At 46.4% G+C, this 16,659-nt stretch overlaps 2 protein-coding genes across 3 annotated transcripts; one reads left to right on the forward strand and one right to left on the reverse strand.

Annotated features, from left to right (window-relative positions):
• The first annotated feature begins 446 nt into the window (after nt 1-446).
• On the forward strand, nt 447-9,956 carry dlgap5 (discs, large (Drosophila) homolog-associated protein 5). The gene is made up of 19 exons (XM_060036988.1): nt 447-555; nt 882-1,141; nt 1,538-1,725; nt 1,927-1,994; nt 3,592-3,641; nt 3,933-4,016; nt 4,182-4,271; nt 4,402-4,479; nt 4,581-4,612; nt 4,699-4,916; nt 5,075-5,239; nt 6,461-6,549; nt 6,696-6,856; nt 6,968-7,072; nt 7,600-7,879; nt 8,012-9,033; nt 9,203-9,386; nt 9,595-9,638; nt 9,758-9,956. The coding sequence occupies exons 2-19, from the start codon at nt 901-903 to the stop codon at nt 9,857-9,859; spliced, it is 3,201 nt and encodes a 1,066-aa protein (XP_059892971.1). The 5' UTR covers nt 447-555; nt 882-900; the 3' UTR covers nt 9,860-9,956.
• rsph10b (radial spoke head 10 homolog B) lies at nt 9,955-16,538 on the reverse strand. 2 transcript variants are annotated; one of them, XM_060036991.1, is made up of 20 exons: nt 16,247-16,538; nt 16,004-16,079; nt 15,839-15,907; nt 15,583-15,756; nt 15,404-15,489; nt 15,089-15,209; nt 14,539-14,715; nt 14,274-14,397; nt 13,989-14,113; nt 13,717-13,906; nt 13,366-13,459; nt 13,189-13,268; nt 12,880-13,028; nt 12,417-12,524; nt 11,661-11,831; nt 11,358-11,414; nt 11,065-11,140; nt 10,852-10,986; nt 10,540-10,747; nt 9,955-10,258 (listed from the first exon to the last, which is right to left on the reverse strand). In XM_060036991.1, the coding sequence occupies exons 1-20, from the start codon at nt 16,456-16,458 to the stop codon at nt 10,087-10,089; spliced, it is 2,604 nt and encodes an 867-aa protein (XP_059892974.1). In that variant the 5' UTR covers nt 16,459-16,538; the 3' UTR covers nt 9,955-10,086. The 2 variants fall into 2 exon arrangements, with proteins under 2 accessions (XP_059892974.1, XP_059892975.1); XM_060036992.1 differs by lacking the exon at nt 16,004-16,079 and having other exon boundaries at nt 16,247-16,373.
• Between the last annotated feature and the right edge of the window lie 121 nt (nt 16,539-16,659).

Below are 16,659 nucleotides of genomic sequence, written 5' to 3' on the forward strand. Positions count from 1 at the left end.
AAACTATGAGACACTACACAAACACACACACACACACACACAATATATATATGACACCAATTTTATTAACAATATAAACGGTATAATGATAAAGGTTATTAAGATGCAATAAACGTGCTAAACTAGTGGGTTGGAAGCCTTGGAGAAAGTTTGCAATGATTTATGGGATGAGTAGTTCCTTAACTCGTTCACAAAATGATAGTCTTGTACCTTTGCCTTTATTCCATTTCCAGGTGATTTTTAGCCCCAGATTGAATATCGGGTCACAACTAGCCTGACGTATGATTGGCTTGGTTCTAGTCTTAAAACTCTTTACATAATGATTTTCTGATAAGTCAATGGAGAAAATGAATGGGAATTTTGCTTCCAGAACCAGAGCTGTACAGAAAGGGGGCGGTTACTGTTGCGCTCTATTGGTTAAGCTTTTGTCACGTGGACTTTCCATCCAGCCAATCGTAAACCAAAACGATTTGAAAAATAACCCGCCATGTTGGTTTTTACGCGTTAGATTATTAGTGTTGTTGTCGTCGCGGTCGTACATTTTACAGGTTACAGGTAAGAATTACGATTTACGTCTTTAAACAAATGTTCTCTCTAATTCTTAACAAACAAACATAAACCCGTTACAAATAAGTTATGTTCCATATAATGTTTTGCGAAAGTTTTGTACCTTGAATAACCATACACAAGGGCATAAAAACGACGTTAGCCAAACTCTGTTAGCTTAGCAGGAAACACAAATAGACATAGACCAAAAATATGTACATGCTAAAATATAGAAATACACTCAATTGTGCAATAGTTTAAAAAATAACCAGACATCTGCCATAATACATGGGTATAACACTCGATGAACTTAACCATGTTTCATGCTCATCCAGGTAACGTTAGGTTGTCATCATGGAGTCCCGCTTTGCTACGCTGCGCCAGCGAGACAGCAGCGTGTCAATGCTGAGGGTCAAAATGTCTCGTAGGCTTTCGCATAGTCAGAAGGAGAACAGGGGAAAGATGGTTAATTCTAGGAGGCAGATAGAAAAGCTGTCTGAAATGGACCAAAGCAGCATAATGGATGCTTCCGCCGTGACACGAAACATGTCAGTCATTCAGGAGAAATTTGACAACGTCTTGAAAACTGCGAAAAGTAAGTATTTGTGGGATCTCTCATCTGGCTTTTAACACTCTTATATTGGGGTTTCCCCTTTCATGGAAAAAGGTTATTTCCTTTAAGTTATGCGTACTTGATAAATTGTTATTACAACTAGTGTTTTAACATTCTTTTAATTATTTCCTTGGGGCTTGGTTTCCCCCCCGATTTTCACTTCCATAAAATATATTCCTGGATTATATTAAAAAAGGTCCTTGCGTGTCACTTTCAATTTGCTAGGGTCAATAAGGTTAAATCCATACTGGCCACTGACACTTTTGTACTCTTTGTTGAAGGATTTCATCTGTCCTTCTGTCTAAAAGGACAGTTTTCTTCTTCACACTGCAGTATATCTGTCAACTCAACTCTGCACCTCCTTGGTTCCCCTTTTAGCTGAGGCAGGACTGGATCGACTTAAACAGCTGGAGCGCTGGAAGGAGAGGAAAACACTGGAGAAGGAGAAGAGTAAGAGGGAAAAGGAGCTAAAGGACGTCTTCAAGACTGGTGTGTACCATCCAAAGGACACCTTCAACTGTGTGGCTCTGCCTCCGGTGCCGAAGAGCAAAGCAAGACCTAAAGAGGTAGGAGACGGTCCTGGTCCAAGGGGCAGTTACAGATGTGGGGACACAGGACACATTTTATCCGGGTTTGGATTATGTTATTCATCCTCAGGGAAAGTAGTTTGTGTTCCAGTCTCTCTGCTCAAGATTGAGGACTGTACAAATAGAAAAAAAAATGTTGCCCTAGTATTCATTCCTTTGTTGATTCTGTCCTTTCTTCAGGCTGTGGTCAACGTGAGCCTGCCCTCCAGAGTCACCCGGTCGGGGAAACGCCAGCCGCAGCCTCAGAAGGTACTTTAAGTGAAGTCAATTGATCCACTCATCTTCCTATAATTAATGTGTTTGAGGCACTGGATGTCGCACAATTAAAGGCCCACTATGCAACTTTTTTAGCCAAAATTACATTAAGTATGCAGGTTGAGAGTTATGCTGATGGTTCTGCATCCATTTCTGGGTCGATTGGTGGGTGTGTCATTTACCCATGTCGCCTCTCCAGTGAAAAAGCGCATATGCAACTTGCTCTGTTCGGACTGACACAATCCGGATGTGACGCAGCGGAAGTATCCTCGAAAATGTAGTCAGATTGTAGTTTCGAAAATGCTTTACGGCACAGACACACCCCCAAACATGGCACCGGCTAGATATAAACAGCCAGTTGCGAGGCAATTGTTGCATTCATCATGGATCAATCGACTGATGAGGGACCCAAGAGGCGACCGTCGGTGGAACAAAAGAAGAATGGACCAGAAAAGAGATCAGACACGAGTGAAAGGGGAACTATGCAACTTTTTTGGCTTGATTTACCTTAATATAACAGGCTAAGAGTCATTGCGATGGTTCTATTATACATTTTTGTTCGATTGTTCGTTGTTTCGACTCACCCTTGCGCATCTTGGCGGAGAAAAGGAATATGTTTCTGCCGGCGACCCGCCGCCCACTCTCGCGGGAGTCTCGGGTCTCGCGAAGTAACGAATTGCTTTACGGCACAGACCCCCAAACACGGAGCCGGCTCGATATAAACACAAGTCACTAAGGGATTGTTATATTCATCATAGATCAGCCGACTAAAAAGAGACAGAGCAACCCAATGTCGGAGGAACAGAAGAAGAGAAAAGGGAGACTGACCGGCAGAGAGGCCAGACATGAGTAAACGTTGGGCAAGCTTTTCAGGAATAGCGTGAACTGAAAGAAAAAGAAGACTGCAAATCAGACGCCGACTCGGCCGTGTTGCTTTTGAAATTGAAAGTACCCTTGGGTGGCCGTTGTCTTCGTGGTATTCTTGATGTTGATAGTCTCTGTACAAATGTGTTTGCTCAACCATTTTGTTGTGAGCCCTGTAAAAATTGTTTTCTCGACCGTTTTGTTGTGAGCCCTGTATGTTTCTAGCTTGCTTGGTTGCAACCATATAAACACCTTTGTTTCCATGGGTGTTTTGCTGTTCGTCTGTCTCGTCCCCCAGATACAGACTGAATCCCCGAATCCAGGTTCTTGTTTATTTAGATTATTATGTTGGCCAAACCTCTTACACTGATTTGTTCTGTTCAACCTAAAATAAAACAATTATAATCTAGGATATAAATTCTCCCCGTCAACTATAAAAAAGGATGGATTTATGTTTATTGCAATACAAATACACCCTTTAAAATGTATAACCTTGCCTACACTTTATGAACATCTACTTCGGACATGGCTCCACGCATTCGCCGGCTTCTTTTAAAACGAAGGCACATGGCTCGCGTAGAAGTGCATGGGGAAGGGTCGTCAACGAGTTGTTACGACAGTGTTGTGAAATATCTACTACGAAGCTGTAGGGGGCGCTGTGTAAAGAAATGTGCGTGCCAAAACCAGTTGCATAGTGGGCCTTTAAGACATTCTTTTCTTTGTTTTGTCTCTGCCGCCACAGAAAGAACCGGAAGTGGTCCCTGCCGTTAAAAAAGGTATATTGTAATTACATGGGTAATGAAGCTCACTTTACAAGTAATCTAGAAATGTCACTCTCCAACGTTGTAAAATCCCAGGCCTCTATTTAAGGTCATCAATAAGTATTCTCGTACCTAAATCGGATGAGTGGAGATAAAACAATCGTAGGGGATGATAATGGAGTGAAAGCTTTGAATTATTTTATTATTATTATTATTTTTTGATTTACATTAAAGCCAACATCAAAGGTTCCTTGGCAGTATTTGTAATTGTTTATGTATTTCATAAATGCATTTATTTAGTCCCAGTGGAGCCTTCCGTGGGGCGGACCACCAGAAGCCGTGTGGCAGGAACACAACCTGCGCCGGCGTCTACCAGAGTTAAAGCCACAGGTAACCGAAAGATCAACGCAGAGTTGATAACGTTTCAAAATGAAAGACAACATTTTTATTTTACAAAATATTTATAGTAACTCCAATTGATCAAAAGAATGATTGTTTTATCGTAGCGCATTCTCTGACTGCTGAACTCCTCTTTTCCATCTCGTGTACCTGTAGTGGCGCCGGTGGGTCGAGCCATGTCCACTAGATCAGCCAGGGGCCCTCCTGTAGCCTCTGTACCCAAGGCTAAAGACAAGCACACCGCAGGTACGGGCCGCGCCCCTGGAGATGGAGAGCCTGTTCTAAAAGCCACGTTTTTAACTTGTGGTCTTTATGAAATCTTTTATTATGACGTTAACATTAGATGACATGTTTTTGTTTTCTTTTGTATGTCAAGATGCAAGCCTGATCAATGGAACACGGAAAATTTTAAAGAAAGCTGAGGTTTTATCTGGGAAAGCAAATACAAATAAAGGTACTGACTGTTTGGCATCGCTAAGAGCTTTTCTCATTTTCAACCTTCCCCCAATGAACTTTTTGAATGTGATTTGATGTATGATTTGCTTTTTATTCCAGTGACATCTGAAGAGCAACCCATTTTACCCAAGGTAGGAATTTTGGGTTCAGTTACTGCAGTTGCCTTCATTCATTGTCTGGATACCTGGATGCTAGTTTTCCTTCATGTTCGCTATAGGAGTCTGATCCAGGACAGGAGGCCGGCCCTCCTCCCAACATTCCCACTGAGGAGGATGAGGGGAGGGTGTTGAAGGATGTACAGGCTGGCCCACCTCCTGTTGAGGCCCCAGCTACCTTCGCCCCTCAGGGCTTTTTATTCCAGGCTCCCGTGGGCCTGTCAAGCTTCAAGTTTGAGCCCCTCACTCCACGCTCTGCAGACTCCTTCCTCAGGCCCAGGTCGGTCCGAGTTGGCTTACATGGCAACAGTTTTGTTGCTGTATTGAAGTACAATTCCTAGCTGATTCTATTTAGTATAACTTTTTCCTTTATTAAAAAAAAAAATACAATTTAGGTAACTTTTTTGATGATTCTTCTTATTTTTCTGTAATCTCCAGTCCCAGCCTTAATTTCCCTCCGGTTCCCACCTTTAACCTCGAGCCCCAGGCTGAGCAGAGCAGCTTCCTCCCCCTCCACTCCCCGCCTCGTACCTCTCCGGCCCTGGCCCCCCGGCCGGACCCCATCAGCCCCCAAGCGCCAGTGCACGATGTGCCCTACTTCCGGTAAGATAATTGTAGTTGTTTGAGAGCAAGCAGTCTCTTGCCAATATGCTCACTGTTTATTGCTGCAGTTATGTTGTCTGTAAACCAGGTTTATTTTCTGCTATCGTGTTATGCATGGTGGAGACGTGACCAAATCCACAAAGATTTGAACGGTTTGTTTTCTTTTGGGTTCAGTAAGACAACAGAGGTGTCCTTCGTAAACACAGGTGTTGCTCATAACAGTAATTATGGGTAAGGGTAAAGGCCGATTCATGCCTCCGGATCCGGATGAAATTCGTCCGTCCGTACCAAACGTTTCCTCCGGGAATACCCTTCATACCTCCGTCCGGTTTCAGCGCTGTTATGGATGTAACACAATACATCCTCTAGAGGGCAGTGACTGTCGTGTCACAAATTACCGGCCAAGTCTGCTGGAACTTGATCTGAACGGGAGGGGGGCCAGGCGCATATGTAGAGCAAATAAAACGTGATTCGTCTGCTTCCAAGGCTAGTCATGACATGTTTGTCTAAATATGAGAGCTCTTTTAAGAGCTTCTATTGTACCGCCAGGAAAGGACTTCAAAACTGTAGAAGAATAACTATTTTTAGGACACTTATTGAATTTAGAACATGATCATGGGAAGATATAGGCACCAATGTACCATGGTGCATTGGCCCATTCAATGAGAGAATGGGGGTACATGACTCTTATAGGGAAACTTCCACATCCTGGGTAGTAGCAACAAGGGTGAGGGAGTGACCATCGTGGAGATTTTAGGATTGGCCATGGCTGAGGTCAGTTAAATTAATTTGCAATATACTGCGGGTGATGTGGACATGTCTGCAAGGCTGCAAGACAATTATTTTAACTGAGTTAAAATAATCGACAACAAAGGAGTCAGTCGATTGGCATGGCCTCAGTATCAGACTTCGTACTAAATGCCAAAGCAAACTATCTGAACACCTTTCAACTAGAGAGAGGAGGAGGTATCTCTTGGTCAAAGGAGAATGTATACCAATTCATTTTCTATTGACTAGTAATAGTATAAACAAGGAAGGTTTATTAAATGTATAAATAATTGTATATTATTGTTACAATTTTGATATTTCCACAACAATGAATTTTTATTTTATTTTATTTTGATAAAACATTAAGAACAGTTTCTTATTTACAATATTGATCTGGTACCATGACTGAAACGGTCTAGTTGTTGACCTTTTTATTTATTTTTCACTTTTAAGACTCCAAATGGTGTTGGAGACTGATAAGCTGACCGGCCTGTCAGCGCTCTGGGAGCCCAGGGTGCAGGACGAGACCATCCCAGAAGAGAGTACGTTTGACGGCAAATGTTTTCCTTATTACATTTTTTTAACCTTTTTTATTTATCTATTTTTAATTCAATCCTCATAAAACCATATTGCATATGTTTTGGATGCCAGGTCGGAGCTTTGAAGTTAAGTGTGTGTGTGTGTTTAGTGAGGAACAGCATGCGCACGGTGGTGGGCCAGGCCAGGCTGCTCATAAAGGAGCGTTTCGGCCAGTTCCGTGGACTGGTGGACGACTGCGAGCTGGGCCGAGGGGAGAGGATCACCAGCTGCATGGACCTGGAGGGCTTCTGGGAGATGGTCTACTACCAGGTCAGAGGCCAACGGTTGACTTCACACGGTCTAGTGAAGAAACCACTGCACCATTAATAACGGATTATACTTTTAAATGTGTGAAATTAAGCAATACTTCCTCTTTCTTAGGTGGTGGATGTAGAGAAAAAGTTTGCTGCCCTCAAGGAGGCGGAGGCCAATAATTGGGTGGAGGAACTGAAGCCTGCAGCACCCCGACCGAAAAAAGTGATCAAGGTCAGTACGGTCTTCCCAAGTCCTACATCGTCGCAAAATAACACCCACTTATTTATTGGTCAAATATGCAATGTATTGTTATGACACAGGGTGCATCCAAGTCTTAAATTCATGTTTCTAAATTTAAGGCCTTAAAAAGTCTTTAATTCGTTACAAATGTCACATGCTGGTCTTAAGTACTGTAACACAAGGGTCTTACATTAGTCGGGGCAGGACTATTTTATTTAAAAAAATTCTCGTGGGTCTTTTCAGGAAGGACATGCTGTTAAACTGCACTTGTACTTACAGCTTTTGAACCAGAGAGCACTGAGTATCACTTTATGTTCAATAAACAGGCAAAAAGTAAAGTTGAATGAGTCTCATTGAGTGACACACATGCTATGCTTTGGTTATAATCCAGCGGGATCCCCCCCACCATCGCGTGTTTTAGGACTTAAATTTCATTCAAGGTGGTATTAAAAAGTCTTAAATTTGACCTGCTGAAACCTGCAGATACCAATGACGATTTTCCTTTTCCCCATCGACAGAAACCCCCCACCGCTGCCCCCTCGGCCCCCAAGCCAGTGGCAGCCATCGCAGCGGGCAGGTCGCGCCTGGCCTCCGCGAAGGCCGCCATGAAGGCCGCCATGTTGGCAAAGAAGCAGGCCGCAGAGGCAGCCAGCGCCACCCAGTCCGCTGGGAACGCTGACGAGGTCGAGGAAGCCCTCCCGCGGGAGGCCAAACCCCCGGCCGCCGAGCCCCTGGGGCCGGACACCGTGCTTTTCCACGGAGGCTTCTTCCAGGTGGAGAGCCCCGCCAAGCGGCCAGGTAACGTGCCCTCCTGTGCCCCCCCCCCTCTCCTGTGCCTCCCCTCTCCTGTGTCTCCCCTCCATTCTGCTCCACATTGGAGAAGGACCGGAGCCTCAATGGTTCTCTTCTTTATTCCGGTCCATTCTGCAGGCTCCGCCAGGAAGTCCCTCCGTCTGAGTTGTGCTGTCCAGCCTCGAGTCTCCCCTCAGCACTTTATGCTCAAATGCGCCACCCCGACCAGAGCCACTAACTCCACCCTGACCAGAGCCACTAACTCCACCCCTGCTAGAGCCACTAACTCCACCCCTGCTAGAGCCATTAACTCCACCCCGACCAGAGCCACTAACTCCACCCCGACCAGAGCCACTAACTCCACCCCTGCCAGAGCCACTAACTCCACCCCTGCCAGAGCCACTAACTCCACCCCTGCCAGAGCCACAAACTGCTCCCCCACCCCTGCCAGAGACGCCATCACCACCCCAGCCAAAGATGACACCACCACCCAAGCCAGAGCCACCAGAGCCTCCTCCAGGGCCACTCCTGCGAGAGCCACCACCACCCCAGCCAGGGACAACGCCACCCCAGCCAGAGACACCACCACCACCACCACCCCTGCCAGAGAAACCCCAGCCAGAGCCACCAGAGCCACCCCTGCGAGAGCCACCACCACCCCAGCCAGAGACACCACCACCACCACCACCCCTGCCAGAGAAACCCCAGCCAGAGCCACCAGAGCCACCCCTGCGAGAGCCTCCACCACCCCTGCGAGAGCCGCCGACACCCCTGCAAGAGCCACCCCTGGCAGAACCACCACCACCCCCGCCAGAGTCACCCGCAGATCACAGTTCACCTCCTGCTCAACCCCCAGTGACATACCCCCCTCCAGCCCGCCTGGGGTGCAGAGCCAAGACGAGCCCCTGGAAGCTAACGTTGTAGCGAGCACACCGCCAACCCCAGCGAGCGCACCGCAAACCCCAGCGAGCGCTCCACCCTCTCCAGCGAGCCACGTCCTCGAGGCCCGCTCTCTGAGCTTCAGCCTCTCCCCCTGCTCAGGACACAGCAGCCCAGCGGTGGCTACAGACCCCAGCCACCCTTCTCTCCCATTCCTCCAAAAGATCCACATTGAGGGGCAGGAGTCCATTTGTGACACTCCGGACAGCTCTGTCCTTGAGGTAAATGGTGTATACAATATGTATTCATATTATTGACCCCCCTATGGGAAATGTATTGGGAAGGGAGAACATCTTTCCCTCCAGCTTCAGTCCTGTGTCTAATGATGGTTCTCTCGGCTGTTCATTTTACTGGGAAATTATCTTTTGTGTTTTTTTTTTTTCTTTCCAGAATGTTCCTGGGCTGGACTTTGAGCGCTACCTCCAGCCCAGTGAGGGATGCAGCCCGCCTCCCGGGCCCGTCGCCATGGAGACGTTATCGCCCAAGGCGGTGGCCATGGAGATGGGCAGTCCCATGGCGGAGGACGGCTCCGGGGACCTGCTCCCTCAGGAGGAGGCTTTGTCGACCCCTGCAGGTAACCACTGGTAACGGGTCAACCTGGCACCTGGCCTCCACAACTCTTGTCACACCAGAGTAGGATGTTATAAAATGGAATCTAGTGGGTTTATTTATGTAAAAACAAATCGGAACGTTATTGTTTGAGACGGTTTAGGAGAGTCATTCTATGTCCAAACTGTCTCTGGCTGGCTTAACACTTGTTGGGATCTTCACTCTCGCTACAGGCCTGCACGTGGTGTCTTCCAATCTCGCACCACACGACAAACAGGTTAATGTCCGCTCTACTAAGCTCCACTTTCACTGGTTTTCACTGTCACCTTACGATATAAGTTGGTACATGGGGATGGGTGTCCTGACTGGTTGGGTTTGTTGTGGTTGTTTTCCCAGGGCCAGCCGGACCTGCTCCTCTTCACCCCTGACCACCGGGACAGAATACGGGCGTCCATGTGTCCGAGGGACCTCATGGTCTTTACTCCTCCCGAGGCTTGAGCGAAAAGTTATTTTTATGGGTGATTTTATAATCTTTTTTCGTATACCCAAAATATTTTATTACTTATTTGTTTCAATAAAACATCACAACTGTGAACGGAGTGATCAATGGTCTATATTTATTTTGTGATATGCCACCATATTTTTCCTATTTCATCGCAGGGGAAACATGGTGCATAGAATTAGACACAGAGGAAATATAACTAAAGAGCCTCTTTGGATATGAGCTACTTGTTCTTCTTGCCTGTGGCTGTGGGAGCCAGAGACGAGCTGGAGCCCACTGGGGTCAGGGCCCCTGGGGAGGGGCCGGTCAACTCGTCCTCCTCTTCCTCCCTTCGTCTCTTCTCTTCCTCCCTTCGCCTTCTCTCCTCCTCTTCTGCCTTGAGCTCCTTTATTTGCCTGGAGGAGAGGAGTTGTATATTTTATGAGATATGGAGGATGCATGTGATTACTAATAGCTACTTAAACTTCATAAAGTTGTGGTTATACTGCCATCTTTAAACTGTAAATCACTCTATTCAACCCTTTTACTATTAAGTAATTAAGTAAATTAATGTCCTTCGGGAGCAGGTTGTGGGTTAAGGCATCTAGCCTCAAACTTTTCTGCTGCCTAGCCACTACTGCACCCTCCGTCCACCACATTTGGATCCTGCTGCGTTTGCAGCAACTGAACAACGTACCTGGCCCTCTCTTGGGCCTTGGCCAAGGCGATGCGTTGCTGGGCCTTCTGGCGACACCTCTCGTCCTGTACCTCCTGGTCCAGGCGCTGGCAGTGCTCATAGGCAGGGAAAAACAGCTGGCTGAAGAACAGGTGTGTCCTCTGAATCCACATGTCCAGCTCACTCTCCTCTGCCTCCTTCTCAACGACCCCGGTCTGTCTAGTGGCCTCTGTGTGATTATAAATATATAAAGAGTTCACTGCCGACTTCTTTTTCTTCATTGGGGAAGCTGCATCCTGTGGAACAGATGGGTCCGAAGACCAGGCTGTGTACCGCTAGGGTTCAAAGGGAAGCTTTCGCACTCCGGTGCAGAGGCCTGCTGCATGGACACACTGACGCACGCCGAGGACACCTGGTCGTCTGGGTGAGTCCCCTGCTGGACACTGAGTTCGCTAACTGTTGAAAGATCTATAAGAAAAATACACAATACAATTATATGATGTATATCAGCAATAAATGGTGGTGGAATAAGGAGAGATAACAAACCCGTCGTGTGATCCTTGACACCGACTTCAGATTTCTCAAAATTGGAGGAATTCAGAGCCTCCATCGATTTCTCCATCTAGTCGTTAAAAGAGTTGTTTTTTGCCTTCAGCTTGATTAAATGTGTAAGAGCTCAGGGCATACAATCATTGCGTCCATTTCTATATATAAATGTGAGAGTGAAGATCAGAAAACGTTTGTAGATGCTATGCTGCTAATGAATCCAGAGAGATTGTGCATCTTCCCGCTCCTTATCGGAGCCTTAAATGGCTTGGTTCAACACATAGTAGACCCACCTCTGACTTGGAGCTGGACTCTTCAGTGCCCTCCAGACATTTGACTTTTGCTGCATCCTGAATAACCAATGTTTTAAGAACCATGTTCATGAATACATTCATACAATGCAATTCTTAAACAAATGGCATAATTCGTTTTCTCAAAGAGGGCACCAAATAGCGGCGGGGAAATCTGGCTTCAGCAACTCAAAGTCTGCCTACTTTCCGAAACAGTATTTCTCGACCAATGCTAAAAAGTGATTGTGTTGAATCAACCGGACGACGCTCGGTGGATCTGTTAGGCGGGAGGGAGGAGGGGCTGACCGTCTGGGAGAGGTGGGCGGTTGTCGGTGGGGGGCTGTCCCCTGCTAGAGAGGCCCTCTGGTTGGGAGGGCCGCTGTCCGGGCCGGGCTGAGGTGGCTGGTCTCTAGCCTCCTCGTCCCGCTTCACCTCGGCACAACCAAGGAGCACCTCGAAGAACTCCAGGAACGTAACCTGGGTGAGGGATGGTTTGTGTGAGAGGCGCCTAGCTGCTTTCAATCTGAACTGTGCAATGGTTTGTGTTAATTAAACTTTAGGTGATTAAGATAAACCAATCTTCAATAGCATCTGACTAATTTCCTCATGAATTCCCCTAGGGAGACCATAACACCAGTATGGCCAATCGAAAAAGCTTAATTAGCCACTTAATGGAGCAACAGACTAATTTGCAATAGCCAATAAGAAATCAGTACCATACCTACTAGCAAACATAGTTGACATGAACAGCAGTATCATATCCATCTCTCCGTTTGCACACTGTGATCAGAAATAGGGCTCACAACTAATCTGCCCTAAATCATAGTTTAATGATGGCATTTGATTAATGTGTTAATTTGTTTCACATTCACACGGTTTTATTTTGTAGCATGTATGTGTTCAAAATGTCCCTACAAAATTAAATACGATTTGATTCATTCCACTATTTATTTTCTTTTTGATTTGAGACGGCAGTGACATTTTCAGTGATGAGAAAATATCTTTGCTAAAACGACAGAAGGAACAGAGAGGAGAAACACAGTTAGTCAGTGTAGTATTAACCTCTTGCTCCATGTTGCAGTAGGACAGGTTGCTGGGGTCCTGATTCACTGCAGTATAAACCTCCAGTAGCTTCCTCGCGGTCAGTTTAGTGTCCAACATCTTGAGATCCTGGTGAGATAACAGTGGAAAACAATAATTGTGAGAATCATCTTCTGCTTGTAACTTCTGATACCTGGAAGAGAGGTTGATTTAGCTTTGCTTTATGTTCTATCTTATAACTGTGCCTTGCAACTTTAGTCATAATAATAATTCACACCGAATTGTATATTAAAGTCAATTTTATTTGTATAGCCCACACAGTTATAGTCTAATAGGTCTTCACAGGCCACCTTTTATGACACCCACATAGGAACATAGCATAGTGGGGGGGTTCTTCCTTCCATGGATGATGCATTAATGTGCGGGCATAATGGTAGCATAGCAAGCAAATCCTTTAAGTACAATCAAATGGCCTCAGGTATACCTTAAACATCAACAGCAGCTGCCGGCAGGTCATGGTGAGGCCGGGGGAGGCCGTGGGGCTGTCCTTACTCATAGCCTGATAGATCCTCCAGCAGTTCTCCATGTAGCGCATAGCAATGTGAACTCGTTCCACATTGCTGAACAAAAAACCTGTTTAAAATCAACGAGACATCCATAGTCGATAACAGAGGTACCGATAGTGGTTGAGAGACTGTGATAGTCCATACGTTTTAAGAAAAGTGAGAGCTTGTTCCCGGAAATCTAGTCAAATATGTGTGTGCGTGATGTTCCACACAAAGGGCTCCTGTACCTTTAACAATCTTTGCATTAGGAAGAATGTTGTCTTGCATGAGTTTGGAGAAGCACTCAGCTAAAATGTTCTTCCGAGACCTGTGATGGGAGGAGATCAGTGAGATTTGTGTGTGTGTGTGTGTTACCATGGAACAGCTTTCCCATTAATTTCCTTATTGATAGTGTTGATACGTACCCCAGGGCCTGGTGAAAGGTGTGGTAGGCTATGGACACCAGAGAGCTGATGAGAATGGGGAGCAGGATGCCAGTGTAGGGAGAGAGCAATTCCCCTTGTGGTGTGAAAATAAAGAGTATATCACACACACACACACACACACACACACACACACACAGCAAAGTTCAACATGCAGTTACAAGCAAACACACGGCTGGTTAATATAACAGCTTTGAAGTCCGAAACAGCTTACAAGGTTCTGCAGTGTTCATTAGGGATTCTCCGGCTGGGACGCAAACCACATGACCATCTGAGTTCATGACTGATATGGTGAGATGGAGCACATCCACATCTGTACAACTGCAGGCTCACCTGGCACTAGGCGGTCCAGCTGAGCCAGAGAGGAGCCGTGGTGGTGGACCTTACAGTCCAGGAGCAGGCGCCAGTACTGAAGGCGTGACAGCAGGAACACGTTGTCGGGCGACTCAGCGTGGCCCAGGCTGCTGTAGAAGCTGTAGATGGACCTGAGCTCCGATACGTGCCTGAGCACCACAAACTCCACCTGCAGGATCAGAGTTTCTGAGTAAAGTAAAGTCTAGGGCAGGCTCTGTCTGGAGCTTTTGGGCGTTCCCGGTACAAGGCACCTGTTTGTGTTCTGAGGGCCTGATGCTCGCGGGGAATTTCTCCAGCAGGAAGTCGATGTTGAGCTCCATGTACGGGCCTAGCATGGAGGAAAAGCCCTGGCCAGGTAGCCGGTGGGTCGGTCCGCCTACAATGGAAAATAACACCCATTGGTCCAACAAAGTCAGCTGTGTTCTAGGAAACCAAAACCGTGGCAGCCCTGCTGCTCCTCCAGGTTATAAAGATTCCCATCCCAACAGTGATGATAATGAGGGCTCTCAGAGTCCAGAGAGCTCCGTGAAGCTCACCACGGGGGGGGTGGTCAGGATGGGGGCTGGTCGAACCGTCCAGACCCCACTGAGGAAACTCCAGCATGTGGTCGTCCACAAACTCTCTTTCAACGCTGCGGCCGTTAGTAAAAGTGAACTTTCCCTGTAATAAAAAAATCACAATGGTGAGGTCACTTTAACTCGGAACACGCCTGGTCGTCACTCATTGAAAACCTGTGATGATGTTTGGAGTATGAGGTCAAAGGTCACCCCCGGGATAGCATTGCCAATGTGAGCGTTTTACCCGTCCATGTTTTTCGTTTTTCCTCCACTCTCCTTGGTAACACTCCCCACTGGCGTAGAAGAAGGTGCCCTGGCCGTGCCTCTGCCCCAGGACAAAGGCCCCCTGGTACTCGTTCCTCCTGGGGTACTGGGACCCAGGCACCCGCCAAACAAACCAGGTGTGGGTGCCCTGGCCGTGCTGCAGAAGAGGACACCAGGTGACTACTTGGCCCCACTCCATCATTTGTAGCAGGATGATTAGATTGACTAAGATGAGACTAAATGAGGATGGTTGTGCCGACATAGATTCAGTATCAGGGAGATCATTTTTGTATTCAATAATGAAATAATGTGTTTCTCGTTTTGTTAACGGTGACAAATTATACCACCAGGTGTGAGTGTGATTAGCAGTGACAAGCCGACTTGTGATGTCAGAAGAGGCAGATTTGCGAAACGGCTTGTAATGGCTAATCACACTCACACCTGGTGGCATAATATGTCACCTTTAATGTCCTGTTGTATCCACCACGTGAAAGCCAGACAGGGAGCCTGAATCATGGTATGGTATTGACCTGAACACCGTTGCTCCACGTCCCAACGTATTGCTCCCCCAGGGTCAGCCACTTCATGGTGCCTTCCCCATGCCTGGCATTGTCCCGCCACTCCCCCTCATACAGGTTGCCAGAAGGATAACTGCAAGAGGCACGCATTATGAACCATCAGCCTATCTAGTCTTAGTGGTTTATCATCAAGTCATTGAGCAGATGCTTTTACCCAAAGGGACTATTCTCAGGGACACACGTCATCAATGAGCAAGGGGTTGCCTCCTCATAGAGACCCACGGTTATCTACGGTAGTTACTTTCTGGAAGGTGCTATTGTCCATACCGTCTCGCTCCCCAACCTTCTCTCTTGTTCCCCTTCCAGTGACCATCGTACCAGGAGGTCTCTGCCTGGTTGTAATAGACCACACCCTGATAATAAACAGACAAAATATCAAGCCACAGCACAGGTCTATAGTACTACTTTCTCTATATTGATCCAGATGTGTCTCATTCTTCATTCACCTTGCCATGTCTTTTCCCACGATGCCACTGGCCTCTGTACAGAAGAGGCGTGTTGGCACATCGGTGGGCTCCGATCCCATGACGTATGGCGTTGTAAATATCACCCTCGTAGGAACTGCCGTCCAGCCAGGTGTACTTTCCATGGCCCATGGGCACGTTGGCTTCAAACTGGCCCTGTTGCCATCAGAACGTTTAGAAGTTCACTAGACACTTTTATATTGTAGGATGTATTTCTATGCAGTCTCAAAGTATTTACCTCATATTTCACTCCATCTGACCACGTGAAGAGACCATATCCTTGAATGAGACCCTCGGAAAATGTACCCTTTAGTGAGGAACACAATGGATTTCAATACAGATTCAGATCTGAGATGTTGAGTACAGCGCAACTCTACAGCATGACATGCACCAGTAAGGCTACCTTGTACACATGACCACCTTGGAAATGTGCAACACCCTCTCCATGCATTTTGTTTTTGTACGTTTCCCCTTCATACCTGCCAATGGTAGGGGAAAAACGATTCATAATATAATTGCATTCATTATCATTAAGGGTTAGAAATTAATTGTTTCCCCATTATTATCATGAAGACTATGCCTCCATGGAAATAATAAAAATACAATTTAACTGGATATGAGGGTAGTCATTTTCACCACTTGTCACCTCTGAACGATAATATCAGAAACGGCAGGAGGTTCATGTATTTCGTCCGTGTGCGGTTGATCCTCGACGTGTTGATCCTGCGGCAACTCAGACGTTGTTAAAACAACACCTGGGGACTCCGACACGGAAGGAGCCGGAGAGTCGATCAATATTTTATTTTCTGTTGCGTCGGATGTTTTTCTGGTTTTATTCTTCCTCTCCCCTTTTGCCATTTTGTAGTATCGATGTTCTACTCACTCACGCTCAGTAAGCATTGACACAATCTCCATAGCAACCAAGGCAAACTAAAAAGTACGGAAACTTTACTGGTCCAGAATGTGCCCTCTTCAAAATACATCAAAACGGGTACTGGGTATGTCAAATCCTAAAACTTGTATTGCAGTGATTGATCATAAAATCTTGTTTTGTGACAT

The sequence above is a fragment of the Gadus macrocephalus genome, chromosome 18 (assembly GCF_031168955.1).
Source record: "Gadus macrocephalus chromosome 18, ASM3116895v1".
In the NCBI taxonomy this organism is placed as follows: domain Eukaryota; kingdom Metazoa; phylum Chordata; class Actinopteri; order Gadiformes; family Gadidae; genus Gadus; species Gadus macrocephalus.

Excerpts from the sequence above, each read along its gene's own strand:
- rsph10b (XM_060036991.1), bottom strand. The coding sequence starts at position 16,458 with ATGGCAAAAGGGGAGAGGAAGAATAAAACCAGAAAAACATCCGACGCA. Across the intron at positions 11,415-11,660 it reads CCGCCCACCTCTCCCAGACG|GATGCAGCAAAAGTCAAATG; the intron begins GTCAGCCCCTCC and ends TTGGTTATTCAG. Across the intron at positions 10,748-10,851 it reads CTTCCCTTTGAACCCTAGCG|AGGCCACTAGACAGACCGGG; the intron begins GTACACAGCCTG and ends ATAATCACACAG.
- dlgap5 (XM_060036988.1), top strand. The coding sequence starts at position 901 with ATGGAGTCCCGCTTTGCTACGCTGCGCCAGCGAGACAGCAGCGTGTCA. Across the intron at positions 3,642-3,932 it reads GGTCCCTGCCGTTAAAAAAG|TGGAGCCTTCCGTGGGGCGG; the intron begins GTATATTGTAAT and ends ATTTAGTCCCAG. Across the intron at positions 6,857-6,967 it reads GGGAGATGGTCTACTACCAG|GTGGTGGATGTAGAGAAAAA; the intron begins GTCAGAGGCCAA and ends CCTCTTTCTTAG.